Below are 14,096 nucleotides of genomic sequence, written 5' to 3' on the forward strand. Positions count from 1 at the left end.
CACTACCTCTCCCTGTAACTTTGTATTTCAAATAAATAAAATAAATTTTTAAAAATAATAATAAAAGAGTTATATAGAGCTACATTAAAATAGTAAGTTGAGAGTCTGGCATTGTGTTGTAGCAGATTAAGCATATGGGTGCCGGTTTGAGTCCTGGCTACTCTACTTCAGATCCAGCTCCCTGCTAATGCACCTGGGAAAGCAGTGGAATATGGCCCAAGTTCCAGGCTCCTGGCTTCAGCCAGGGCCATTGCGGCCATTTGGGGAATGAACCAGCAGATGGAAGATCGTGTACTGTGTCTCTCCTCGTGCCTTTAACTCTGCCTTTCAAATAAATAAAAAATAAAACTTAAAAAAAAAAAAAGTTGAAAACAAAACAAAGTACCAGTTTTCACCTAAAGAATTAGCAGTAGTAAAAGGTAACAGTGCTGGCAGGGATGTAGTGAGACACATGAACAGAATTGGTGTAGCCTTTCCGGAAAACACTTTGGCACTATGTATCCTGAGCCCTTGAACATGCAATGCTTTGTTCTTGTGGCCATTGCGCTAGGGATCTTTATCTGGGAAATTTAAAAAAGAAAAGCGGGAAGAAAGACTTCCTATGAAATATTATTTAAGCTAAAATTGTAATTAAATTGTAGGCTACTGGTTTCTAATGATAGGAAAATGATTAATTGAATGACAGTACATCCATGCTGGGTATTATGATGTACTGTAGCCATTACATGTCATACTTTTTTTATAACAAAATATTGCTTAAGAAGCAACAGAAGTAAAAAAGAACGAGTAACAACTAAAAAGCTAACTTCACAGTGTGCGCTGTGTGCCAGGTGCCTTTCAGGTGTTTTGTATATCGACCCTCAGGATGGTCTTGTGAGGTCCACACCCTGCTTATCACCTCTGTCGGTGAGGGGCATGGGCATGGAGGGGCCCGGTGCCTTGCCCGGGTCACACGCTCCGCTCACCGGGGCTGGAGCTGTGTGGGAACCCAGCACGTGGGCCAGAGGCCTGTGTCGGCAAGCCTTCCTCTACTCTCGCCCGCAGGCTCGGAAACTTGCCCGTTGCTCCCCTCTCGTACTAACTTCTTTTTCTTCGTGCCTCCGCAGGAAGGAAGAGGGAATGGTTTAAAATAGAAGATGCCATAAAAGTGCTGCGTTGTCACAAACCCGTGCAGGCGTCGTACTTTGAAACGCTGAGGCAAGGCTACTCGGCCAACAATGGCACCCCGGTTGTGGCCACCACGTACTCGGTTTCTGCTCAGAGCTCCATGTCAGGCATCAGATGACTGAAGACTTCCTGTAAGAGAAAGGGAAATTGGAAACCAGACTGAAATGCAGATCCTCCCTCTCACCCTGGCTCTCTCCGCCTCTCCTCACAGGCCTCCTCTTTCTAATACAGCATGATGGGCAGCAGAGCAAGGGGTGCTGGTGACGCTGCTGCCGGGGTTACGCGGTGGGCTGCTGCTGCTTATCCGGGGGTGGGTGGGTAGGTAACTGTGAGTATTTTGTGCATGCTCTGTCCCCCTCTTTGCGCCCCTGCAGGCCTCTGAAGAGGCAAACAGCGTTCCCTCCCTTGGATTCCAAAATGTTCCTGTTGGCCTCCGCCCAGTCCTGGCCAGAGAGTTTTCTCTGATTTTTTTTGTAATTAAAAGATACCAACGTGAGAGAACTTTTCAAGAACTTGTCCTGTAGTGTGCTGTGTGGTCCAGTAGGTCGGTCATTTTCACTGCAGGACGCATTTATCTACACATTATATACCGGACATATAATATGTAAATAAATGGCTTTTAGAAGGAGGAATTTAACTGTTTGCTTTTTCAAGCTTTTTTTTTTTTTAATTTGGTACATTTCTGAAATGGAGGGCCTCACAATTACTTAGCTTTTTGCTTTTGATGCTAGTGACTAGGCAGGTTTCCCCATCCTCCGTTCCCCAGGCAGTGAGGGAAGCGCTGGCGGCCTTTGTAGTGCTCCCGGGGCTCCTGGCCTTCCTTCCCTTCTCTAAGCTGGGTTTCCCCGCCAACAAAGAAACAGGAAGAAATCAACTGGCTCAGCCCAGATCCGGAGAAACAGTGATAGATGCTGGATTCTGCCCTACCTGTTGCTGATAGGGCTTGAACTGGATCCTTAGGATGGCTGTCTAAAAACCGGAGCCTCGAATGCCATTTGTGTCTGCGTGGTTCGGAATCCGCTCCAGAATGCGGCCTATCTCCTCCAGCTGCTGCTCCTCCTGTCCATCTAGGCCTTAGCCGTACTGACCTGGCTGTTGCCTTGTGCACCGAGGCATCTGGCTGTACCTTACAGAAGTGCAGCGGCAAAGTCCTGCCCTCACACCTGCTGCTGTGTGAAGTTCCTCGCCCCTGGGAGCGTGCTCAGAGATGCCAAACTCTGCTCCCACCAGGACGGGGGAGGTCTGTCTGCAGCCTGGGGGGCGACAGGAGGCCGCTTAGTCATTTACTGGAGCGGATGCTGGCTGGTTGGTTTCTGATACAGGTTCATGCTGGCTGCATTTGCTAATTGTGTTGTTTAGTTGAGAAGTAAAATGGTCTTGAAAAGGGTCTCGCCTGAGGGTTGGGCATGGGGGAGGGGGGCACTGATTGATCCCTGGCTTGGGACAGGAGATTGTTGCTATACTTGTAGTGGCGTCTCCTTTGTCAAATCATAGCCAAGATGTGAAATTAAAATCATAGCTCTTTATTTAAAAATTCTAATAAATATGCAAACTTTGAACAGCTTTTGCGCTTCTTCCCACTAAAAAGAAATGCACGTGTCTGGTAGAGCTGTGCCGTTTAGTGTTCAGCAGTTCTGGAGACATCAGCTGACGAGCTCTCAATTTTGCTGTCTGTTCTCAGTTGGTGTCTTCTCTCAGTGTGGGAACAGTCAGAAGGCAGCACCTCAGAGCCCTTGAAAGGGACCCGGCCGCAAGCAGGCCCCGGGGATAGAAGCGCAGTCACCTCGGGCTTTGAGCCTGAGCACCAGCTTGCTGTTCACGTGTCCTGTATCAAAACAAACACTGCTGCTCTTTGCCTGACTCGGCGCATTCTAAGCTTCTGCCCAAATAGATGCGAAGTAGAATCCACAAAGTACGCGGTCACAGATAAATGCCAGCCTTAGGAGTGTGCTGCAGGTGCTCCTGCCAGCGGAGCTCGGGGTCCGTCAGCTGTGCGCTCGCCTGCTCGCTCTCATGCTCTGAAGATGTTTTGGCTGGATTGCTGGGACAATAGACTGCTCCCAGAAGTGCAGTTTGGATTGTTGCTGGTGTCTTGGGTCAGGAGAGTGAACTGGTGACGTGAATGGGTCCTATTATCGCGGTTAGCTAGAGAGAGCATCCTGATGCCTTCTTAGCTGACAAAGGGATGCTTTGTCCAACGCCAGAGTTGTCAGAACTGGTGCTGTTGCCCTGGGACTCCAGTGAGCTGGGGTTGGTGTTTTCTCTCCCTGGCACTGTGCGTGGATGGCTGTTTTTACTGATGTGTAGTTACAGTCTTTGTGACAGACAAGGCGGTTGTCCGGCTGAAATGACCTGTATCTCCAGTGACCCTGCTTGTGGGATGTTTCACTGGCATCGATCGGCCATTAGTTCTGCCAGTGCTGGCTTTGTGGAAACAGGCCCCTGTGTTTCGGACAGGCAGATGCCGTCTCGTGCTCGCAGGACATTTGCAGATCCTGGTTATTACGAGATCATCCATCATAGGCCACTGGATTCAGGAGAGAAAAAGTATGTAATGGGGGTTTTAATTAAAACTTGTTCTTAGCTTGTAAATTGTAGCCATTTGGGAAACACCAGTAAGGTCCTGCAGCCTCTGTGGATCAGGACTTAATTATGTGTGTGAGAGAGAGAAGGGAGTGGACCACAGGAAAGAGTACAATCCATGAGACAGGAGTCTGGATTTTTCTCCTAGCAAACCTAACAGGATGGAACAGTTAATGAATCGGTTGTGTTCTGTTTGTACAAGTGTCTTCTGTCCCGTCTGCCCTTCCTGGAGAGGGCCCCTCACTGCGGGGGCTAGGCTGAGCCATCTGGCAGGGGTCAAAGGGTATGGGAGTGTCGTCCCCTCTGAGACCACAGAAGGCTAGAGGGTGGCCACACTGCTTGACTTCCGCCCTCGGCGTGGCGCCGTGCACCCTGCAGGGGCCCTAAGGCCTTGCTCGCACAGCCTCGGGGAGCAGGGCAGGTCACTGCCCGCAGGTCTCTTGTGCAGGAGGTGTGTAAATGTGGTGCTGCGTGGTCAGTGCCTCGGCGGCAAGGACATATTTTCTGTTTTGATGTTAGGAGTCAGCCCGTGTGGAGTCTCACAGGCAAGCCTAGAAGCGAAGACTCACTTCTGTGGGTTTTTTTAAAGAAGAAAAAAGGTCTGGGCAAAACCATTCTTCCTCCTCCTCCTGCTCCTCCCCTTTGCTCTTCTCCACTCCCTCCTCACTCTCTGATGGCTCCTTCCAGCCCTCCGTAGCCAAAGGTGTCGTCAGTCTTTGGGGAGCCCTGGTGTACATGCCACATACTGGAGCCCACGGACTTCTCACGGCCGTTCGGGCTGCCGTTAGCCTTTGTACAGTCATAATTCTCATCGTCGTCTTTTTTCTTTTCTTTTTTTTTTTTTTAACAGCTTAGCCTGAGCCACATGCATTTTGTTAACAAAAAGGATGTTAGTATCCACAGTGTGATTTTTCCACAGTTGTGTGATTTTAATATTTCTGAAGTATGCTTTCAGCCCATTCTGGTTGAGAGTTGAAATATCTGGAGAAGTCTCCATGTGGGGTTAATTTTTGCTTTCTTGTTTTTGTTTTGTTTTGTTTTGTTTTAAGATTTATTTATTTACTTGAGAGGCAGAGTTACAGACAGAAAGAGAGACAGAGAGAGAGGTCTTCCATCTGCTGGTTCACTCCCCAGCATGGCCACAACGCCGGATCTGGGCTGATCTGAAGGCAGGAGCCAGGAGCGTCTTCCAGGTCTCCCGTGTGCCTATAGGGGCCCAAGGACTTGGGCCATCTTCTGCTGCTTTTCCAGGCCATAGCAGAGAGTTGGATGGGAAGTGGAGCAGCCGGGACTCAAACCAGCGCCCATATGGGATGCCGGCACTGCAGGTTTCACCTGCTGCACCGCAGCGCCGGCCCTGAATTTTTGCTTTCTTAAGAGAAATGAGAATTGGCTGTAATTGATAATAGAATTTTATCATGGTGCCATCTGTATTTCAGAATACAATCCACAGATTTCCAAAAAGTGCAAGGCATGCAGGGACAGGGAGGGAGGAGATTACTTAAAATGATTAAACGATGCAAACAGCTCCTCTGGTTCTCATTCTGAACGATTCTGAGCGAGGCCAGAGCCAAGGCCTGTGGTTCCGCTGCCCGTGTTAGTGGCTCAGCCTGGCCTCTGTTAGGCGGATGGGAATGGTCACCCAGACCAGCCTGTGCATTGACCTCACTGCTCATGAGGGCTGTGTTTTCCTTGTCACTTTCAGTGTCACCAAAAGCAGTGAGATATTTGAGACATTAAAATAAAAATTCCTGATCTGAGGAACATTGACTGCAATCGGTCAAAGATTCTGTTGTGCCCGCATCTGGTTGCGTTGAGATTCTGGGGCCCGGGGATTTCGGGCGCTCTCCTTTGAGGCCCCCGGCCTCCCCACCCTGCCTCTCAGAGAACAGCTAGTTTTGCTGTAACCCAGAAACTTGTGTGTAGCTGATAACCTTTCGGGGCATCTGAGAAAATGATACTTCTCACCTTTCCGTTCGTCAAATAGTTGTCTTCCTGGCCCCCTTAAGGCCCAGAAAGGAGAAAGAAAGCTCCGAGTTGTGTTGGTCTGGGCACGCTGCGTGCGTGAGGGCAGCAGGCCCGTGGTTTGGCTGTACCCGCCCTGCAGCCTTGTGCACAGTGATCGGTGAGGTTGAGCGTCTCCTGGAACGGGAGGCTGCTGCCCGGGGAGGAGCCGAGGCGAGCTGTGAGCACTGCATGGGCAGGCCAGCCGGAGCTGCAGAAGAAGGTGCTTTTGCCAGAAAGAAAGATTCTGACCTAGGAGGCGGGAGGGCCACTGCTGCTGTCCCTCCTGCAGTCCGTTCAGTCACTCCCAAGTTTGCTTTGGTTTACATTCCCAGTTCTTAGCCATAATTTACAGTCCCGAATAGAGGCTTTAGAGGATAGACGAGCCGCAGCATGCCCGCGCTGCCCAGGTCATGGCCGTTTCGGTGTGCTCCCTTCGGCCCCAAAGCCAGGCCAGTGTGTGGTGCTTGTAATCGTGAATCAAAGAGCCACTCATGGCCTGGACTGATCATCAGCTCAGTGCTTGTTATCTGTGGAGAGCTTTTCAGAGACCTTGGGACGGTACAGTGAAATAGCTTTTCTGGCTTGAGGTCCCAATGAGGAATCTAAATTTAAATTTGAATGGATAAATTTATTTATTCAGAAGGCAGGCTGGCAGGTGTCCCATCTGCGGGGTCACTCCCCAGATATGAGCAGGAGGTGCTGGAACTCCAGCCTGGTCTCCTGCATGGCCACTTCCGCTGCCTCCAGGTACGTTAGCAGGAAGCTGGGTTAGAAGCGGAGCAGCTGGGACTGTCACTCACGTGGGATGTCAGCTTAGCCTGCTGCACGCCAGACCCTGAAATCAAAATCTTAATTCTTTGAAGTCCTTAGGAAAAGGTCAGAAGTGCTGGGCCTTACAACAGAACCCCCTTCTCTGTGTGTAGAGTGGTGGTGTCACCTGTGGGAAGTCCCTCTGCCAGGGAGAGGGCCTGGTGGTCCCTGTCTTCCAGCACTTGTGTGCGGGACTGGAAACGAACCTTAGCAGTGCCACCTTAGCTGAGGCACCGCTTGTCCCTCTGCCACCGATGAGACGCTCTGCAGCCTTCAGCCTTGGTCTTTCACCTCCGTCTGTTGTGGAGGAAGCGTGTCGCTAATAAGTGACCCAAAGGACATCTGCTCTTGGTTACTCAGTTACAGCAGTTTACCAACTAAAATGGGGGCCCGGAGGGGTTAGGCTGACGGTGGACGCACCTAGGAACAGTACTGAGAATGATGGGTCTGCCCCACACACGGTCTCCCCGGGCCGCGGGGCTGCGGCTGGGCTGGGGAGAGCCTCGAGGCTCTGGAGAGGGAGCGCCTGCCCAGGAGCAGAGGCTGTGTCCTCCCCAGCACAGGGGCCGTCTGGGCTGCAGCCTGCCCTTTGACCTCTGCCCTGTGGCCGAGAGCGGTTCTGCTTAGATCTTTGCCAAGGAGACTCTGCTGCCAGAGTTCTGCCGAGGCCTCCGAAGGCTTCATCCTTTCACTTCCACCCGAGGAGTCCGGGCACCCGCCGTGTCGTCTTCATTAGTGGTTAGAGCAGTGTTTGGTCCACTCTGGTGTGGAAGAAATGTGGACATGCTGCAGCTTTGTTCGTGACGCCTGTTACATCCATTCTGCTGCTTCCTGGCCAGGGGGGTGGGGCGGAGGAAGTGAGTCCCGTCAGTGTCTGTCTGAAGAAGCACCCGGACTGGTGCCAGTGTGTCCGTCAGGACATCAGCGGCCTGGCCTAGGCTGCAGGAGCCTTGGCTTCCATGCTTTCCAGTGATCTTGGTAGGGGCTGGGTTCCGAGGAGGCGGGGAGGCCCCAATTCTGTTGGCCTCCCTCTGGGGGTGACCTCCAAACAGCCCCAGGTTTCCTCACCTCGACGCCATCAGCATCACAAAGGGCAACAGCCCCAGGACCAGCCTCCAAGGGGCTGTGCTGTCTCCCTGTGGCGGTGCACTGTTCACAGGGGTCTCCAGGGAAGCCCTCCTGAGGTCAGGTCACCTGGATACTGTGAGCTGGCCTCTTCCCCCGCACAGGCGTCCTGCTCCTTCCGCCTGGTGCACATACATTTCAGCTGAGGCCTAAGTGCTGGGGATTGTCTCCAGAACCGGGCCGGGCCCCGTGTGCCCGGGCTGCTTCGCGATGTAGAAAGGCAGGAAACCACAGCCAGCAGGCTGGGTCACCTTTGAAGAGGAGGGTGAGCACGGCCCCTGTGAGTGCCGCCGGCTAGGAGTCCACACAATGGCGCCGTGGGGAGGAGGCTTGGTTGTGATCCTAGGTCCCGTGGCGCCTGGTGCGTGCAGGGTCACGAAGCCGGGGCTCGGTGATCCTGCCCTCGGCCCGGGGCCGATGCGCTCTGGGATTCGGAGCCACCAGGCTGCGGGCGCGTGGCCTTGCACTTTGTTTCCCAGGCCGCATTGCTTGCTATTGCTTGGACGTTTGAGCTTTTCCTCTGGCCTGCGCAGGGCCGTGTCCGGGGCCTGGCCTCCTCTCCGTGTCTTCACTGCGCTGCAGGGGGTTTGGGCCAGAGAAGTCAGGAGGAAACTGAGCTTTCCTGTTTCCTGTTCTCAAGGTGGGTGTTGCAGGGCTCCTCCCCGCCCCCGCCCATGGGTGCGGTGGCCAGGTCCTAGGATTGTGCAGGAGAGTGGAGAGGAAAGGGCCACCAGGCCACTGGGCTGGCCTAAGACAGGTGCACAGCAGATGCCACCCCACCTCCCCCTTAATAGCAACCATGTGTAACCCTTCCCCATCCTTGCTAACACGTCCCCTGTGTGGCGCCAGCAGCAGCGGACAGACCCTTCCCCGTGGCTGGAGCACGCCTCGGTACTGCACTAGGAGCCCTAGGAGCCCGGTGCCCCTCTCCTTTTGTACAAATGCTTAAGCCTGTGAGCGTCCCCTCCTCTCCATCCTGTTAACCCTTTCCTTGTCTGAGCTGTGTGGGAGGGAAGGGCATGCCACTGTAGGTTGTAATCTTGTGCCAACCAATAAAAAGCAGTATTTCCCACACGCATCCCTGTTAGTGTCCGGTCTCTTCTTTCCGGAGTCTTCCTTCAGGCCTTGGTTTCGCCCCCCCATCCCGCTCCTGGGTTCCTGGGAATTGCCTTAGAGGTCGGGGTGGCTCTGTGGAAGATGGGCCGTACCCGTCCAGGGAGTTCAGGCGAGGAGCAGGAGGAGCAGTGAGGTTGCAGCCAGCCCTGCGCGCGGTTCCCAGAGTGCCCAGCGCCGGGCTGGGGCTGCCCCCGCCAGGGCCCAGGAGCAGGAAGAGGAAGGAGGTGAGACACGTCCAGGACCGCAGGGAAGCAGAGCACAGCGGCTCTCCTGGGCGGGGAGGGGCTGGAGGTGCCGGGCCTCCTCAGTGGGAGGGCAGCAGTGAGGGAGCCGCGCCCTGCTGCCCCCAAGAATGAAAGGACAGCATTTCGAGCTGTAATGAAGATGAAGTATCATGAGGTCAACTGAGGGAAAACTGCAAAGAGAGGGCAGCCCGAGGAGTTGGCGCTCCCTACATTCCTGAGCGGGGCAGCTTTGGCTGTGGTGTCGGCCATGTCAAGGAGCGGCCGGCAGGACAGCTTAGAGGGGAGCAGCCCGGAAGCCGTTCTGTACCAGATCCGAGACTGTCCATACGCGAGGAGGGAAGGACCGGTCAGGCCAGCGCAGCCGTCCCCAGGACAGGCTGCCTTCTCGAGGCGGGACTCCAGCAGCTACCACCACTAGCCAAGAAACATGCTGTGGTCGGTGGAACAGCCACTTCCAGTGCAAGATCACACCAGCTTAACTCCTAAGAGACTGATGTGTATGCCAGATGACAGCTCGCGTGCATGGCGGCAGAGGGCAGGCCGCGTTACGTGGTCAGTGCACTGGCTGGCTGTGCGAGGCGCCGCACAGAGGCAGGAAGTTGGCTGCTGGGCAGTAGCCGCCTGACAAACATGCCGGCACAGGTCACGTGCCCGACCAGCTAGTCAGGGCACCTGTTTCCCTACAGTCCCGATGGTGCAGACTTCCCTTCGCCCACCCCTCAGCCCTCTTAGCCAAGAACCCTCAGGAGGGACTGGCAGGGTCCCTAGCTGGCCACCTCTCGTGGGGTTTGGCTGCCAGGGCGCTCCCACCTGCCCCTATCACATCCTCCTGGGCCATTCGACAGGTGGCCCATCACCTGTCATATTTACTGCATGTCGACTCTTGCAAAGTACGGCATCCCATTCTTTTTTTTTTTTTTTTTTAATTTATTTTATTTATTTGAAAGATAGTGTTACAGAGAGAGGTAGAGTCAGAGAGTGAGGTCTTACATCCACTGGTTCACTCCCCAGATGACTACAATCGGCTGCGCTGATCCGAAGCCAGGAGCTTCCTCTGGGTCTCCCACATGGGTGCAGGGGCCCAAGGACTTGGGCCATCCTCTACTGCTTTCCTAGGTCATAGCAGAGAGCCGGATCGGAAGAGGAGCAGCCCGAACTAGATCCGGCTCCCGTATGGGATGCCAGCGCCCAGGGCCAGGGCTTTAACCCACTGCACCACAGCACCGGCCCCCGACATCCCATTCTACACTCTTCCAGCAGCCTAAGGGACTTGTGGCCAGAGAGAGAGACCTACGAAGAAGCCCGAAACTTCAGGCAGGAGTGATGAGAGGAAAATGGCCCGCAGGACCCAGCACAGCCCCGAACACTGGCGTCAGCAGTGCCCTGGCTGTCCCCTGTGGGCATGCCAGGCGGTATGTCTGACCACCCACGCCGGTGGGGCTGGCAGAATTCCTTCTCCTTCCCCAGTCAGGCTCACCCTCGGCTCTGGAGGCCCGGTCATTGTGCTCCCTCAAGAAAGAAAAAAAAAAAAAAAAACAGCCTTGTCTGCTTTCTGGAGGGTGAAGGGTGTGTGGATCTGCTCAGCTACCATCTCAGCCTGAGGCTTCAGCTCTGTTTTCCTGAATCCCGGCCGTGTGCTAAATCCGGACAGAAGCACCTGCTCCATGACAGATGGCCTGAAGTGGAGGAGATGACAGCCTGGGGGGTGGGACCACGTCAGCGCTGCAGGGAGGTGGAGGGAGGGGCTTGCTTGTGATGTCACCGTCACTCAGTCAACAGGTTGGGCACCCAGGGTGCACCTAGATGCTGGTAGGTGTCGGGGAGAAATTGCATCACATGCCCAAAAGCCGCCTCCTGGGAGAGTGCATGGATGGGAGGGTGCAGAAGAGGGTGGACACCATTCATGGAACAGCCGCCTGGTGCTGGTGCAACGGTGAGTGTGGGCCTGGGCCAGGTCTCGGGTCCCAGCTCCGCTGAGCTCTGTGATGTTGGCAAGCTGGCCTTACCTCTGTGCCCTCCTCGGTGGGGGAGAAGTCCACTTGGCAGGGTGGTTGCGAGCGTTAAGTAGGATTGTATGCGAGCCCAGGTTGAGCTGTGGTCCTGACATGGTGGCACCTGTTTGGGAAATGCCAAGGGCTGTGCTGCGGTCACTAATAACAGTGTGACGACAGACCCAAGAATGGTAGCCAGTAGAAGACAGGGGTGACTTCTTCCCAAAGGAGGCAGCAGCCAGGAGGAACCCAGTGGGCTGAAGGGACAGCGTGTGCAGGGGCAGGCCCTGGACCCGGCCGGCGGCACCTGAGAGCCACAGTGGGCAGCGAGGGGGAGCAGCAGGAGGTGCCGCGGGAGAGGCAAGCTGGGGTCAGGCGGCCTGGCAGGCTGCGCGTGACCTTTGCTCCGCATGACCAAGAAGCCAGCAAAGGCTTTAAAAGGGAGCGGTGACTGTGGGGTTGGGCTTTCAGGGAAGCTGATACCGTGTCCTGTGTGCTCCGGGCCACAGGCCCTGCCTCACGCTCCAGCTCGCAGCCAGGCGTGGGAGAGGAGGCGGAGGCCCCGGGAGCTGGCTGCTTTTTAAAGGAGCTGGAGAAGCGGGACTGTACAAGCCAAAGGGGAAGGCAGTGAGGCGAGAGCCAGAGACCGGTCCAGGGAGCCCCGTGTCCCCTGGGGACCCACACTGGGAGGCAAAGACCCAGTGGCTGAAGCAGTGTGGCGACAGAGCTCCTTCGGGGAGCAGGGCGAAGCAGGGGCCCAGGAAACAGAGCCCTGTGTGGGAGCCCAGAACCCACCCTCGGACGCCCTTGGCACGCCATCTTGGTCACTAGACTGGAGGGTGGACAAGGAAACTGAAGGTAGGGAGGTGGCGAGTGCAGGGCTGAGTTTGCATCTGGTCCCTAAACACCTCGCACCATGCCAGCTGGGGGCTGGGCAGTGGGCTGCTCCTGGGTGCTGACAGGTGTCTGGGAGAAATGGCGGCAGTACTCAAAACCCACTTAGTAGCCAGCGCCATGGCTCACTAGGCTAATCCTCCACCTAGCGGCGCCGGCACACCGGGTTCTAGTCCCGGTCCAGGCGCCAGATTCTGTCCTGGTTGCCCCTCTTCCAGACCAGCTCTCTGCTGTGGCCAGGGAGTGCAGTGGAGGATGGCCCAAGTGCTTGAACCCTGCACCCCATGGGAGACCAGGAGAAGCACCTGGCTCCTGCCATCGGATCAGCGCGGTGTGCCGGCCGCAGCGGCCATTGGAGGGTGAACCAACGGCAAAGGAAGACCTTTCTCTCTGTCTCTCTCTCTCACTATCCACTCTGCCTGTCAAAAAAAAAAAAAAAAAAAAAAAAAAAAAAAAAAAAAAAAAAAAAAAAAAAAAAACAAACAAAAAACAAAACAAAACAAAAAAACCCACTTAGTGTCTGAGTGGCCGTTTCACTTAGGGAGGTGTGAGGAGGCTACAGATGAGACAGTGGCAGTGGATCATTAGGGCTAGAGCTAAATGGATTTTCGGGATCGCGGTCCAGTCCTGTTTAGGAACCGTGAGATGGGTCTGTTCCCCAGCATTCTGATTCCGATCCCGCGTGAAGAGTGCAGTGGCTGCCACACTGTAGACTGCCTGCTGCTCTGCATTAGGTCCTGCCCCTTAGTGAGGTTAATTTGAAAGGCAGCGTGACAGAGACAGAGGGAAACCGAGAGATGTTCCATCTGCTCGTTCACTCCCCAAATGCCCAAGACAACCAGGACTGGGCCAAGCTGGAGCCAAGAGCCCAGAACTCCATCCTGATCTCCCAAGCAGGTGGCAGGGACCCGAAACTTGAGACACCGTGTGCCGCCTTCCGTGCGCACTAGCAGGGCGCTGAATCAGGCAGGGAGACAGCACTGATTCCGGGCACGGTGACAGGAGGTGCAGGCGTCCCAAGAAGTGCGCCACGATGCCCCCCCCCCCCATCCTTTTTTTTTTTTTTTTTTTTTTTTTTTGGACAGAGTTATAGGCAATGAAAGAGACAGAAAGGTCTTCCTTCTGTTGGTTCACTCCCCAAATGGCCGCTATGGCCAGCACTGCACCGATCTGAAGCCAGGAGCCAGGTGCTTCCTCCTGGTCTTCCATGCAGGTGCAGGGCCCAAACACTTGGGCCATCTTCCACTGCACTCCCGGGCCACAGCAGAGAGGTGGACTAGAAGAGGAGCAGCCAGGACTAGAACCTGGTGCCCATATGGGATGCTGACGCCACAGGCGGAGGATTAACCAAGTGAGCCACGGCGCCGGCCCCCATCCAGTTCTATATTTAAATGATGACCCCACTCCAGCTGCCGGAGTCCATCCAGGCCGCGCCAGGGTCAGCCCGCATCACGTGTCCACTCATTCATGCACACCACCGTCTTCTGCAGTCCCCCTCGGACTTCCAGCCTCACGGGCAGGTCCTGGGCACGCGCTTAGGACTCCCACATCCCATATCTGAGGGCCTGGGTTCGAGTCCTGGCTCTGCTTCCGGTTCCAGCTTCCTACTAAGGCACACGCTGAGAGGCAGCAGGTGACAGCTTACCCACTTGTGCCCTGCTGTCCACACAGGAGACCACGATGGACTGCTGGCTTCTGGCCTGGGCCTGGCCCAATCCCTGGCTGCTGCAGGCATTTGGGGAGTGAAGCAGCGATGGAAAATCTCTTATCTCTCTGCCTTTCAAGTAAATTAATAATAATAATAATAATAATAATAATAATAAAATCAACCCCAAATCGCTGCATCCATTGCTGCCCTGTCCTGTGAAAGAACTGAGCCTGCCCCGAGGAAGGCCGTGTGCTCACCCTGTGGCCAGGACTGCCACCTTGAGGAGTCCAAACACCACCCATCTGCTCCCCTCTGACCCCACCGACCCCTCTTGCCCTAGCAACATCTGCTTCTCTCTCTACTCACAGCATTCAGGGTCCAGTTCCACCTCCCTGGCTCAGTACCCAGTACCTGCCCACCACACCAGACACTGCCTCTTCCTAGAACTTCGTGTGGATGTCCCGGTGCCATACGCCATCGCATAGCTGCACACTCACATCTGTGCCCTCC

General features: G+C 55.0%; 1 protein-coding gene across 1 annotated transcript in view; it reads left to right on the top strand.

Annotated features, from left to right (window-relative positions):
* Nucleotides 1-8,770, top strand: part of NUDT3 (nudix hydrolase 3) — a 109,135-nt gene extending 100,365 nt beyond the window's left edge. Inside the window, exon 5 of the mRNA XM_051854821.3 lies at nt 1,107-8,770. Coding sequence (XP_051710781.1) covers nt 1,107-1,285 — 179 coding nt within the window. The 3' untranslated portion in view covers nt 1,286-8,770. The remainder of the gene's footprint in view (nt 1-1,106) is intronic.
* Nucleotides 8,771-14,096: the final 5,326 nt, after the last annotated feature.

The sequence above is a fragment of the Oryctolagus cuniculus genome, chromosome 5 (assembly GCF_051225735.1).
Source record: "Oryctolagus cuniculus isolate XC-2025 breed Fujian yellow rabbit chromosome 5, ASM5122573v1, whole genome shotgun sequence".
Lineage (NCBI taxonomy): Eukaryota > Metazoa > Chordata > Mammalia > Lagomorpha > Leporidae > Oryctolagus > Oryctolagus cuniculus.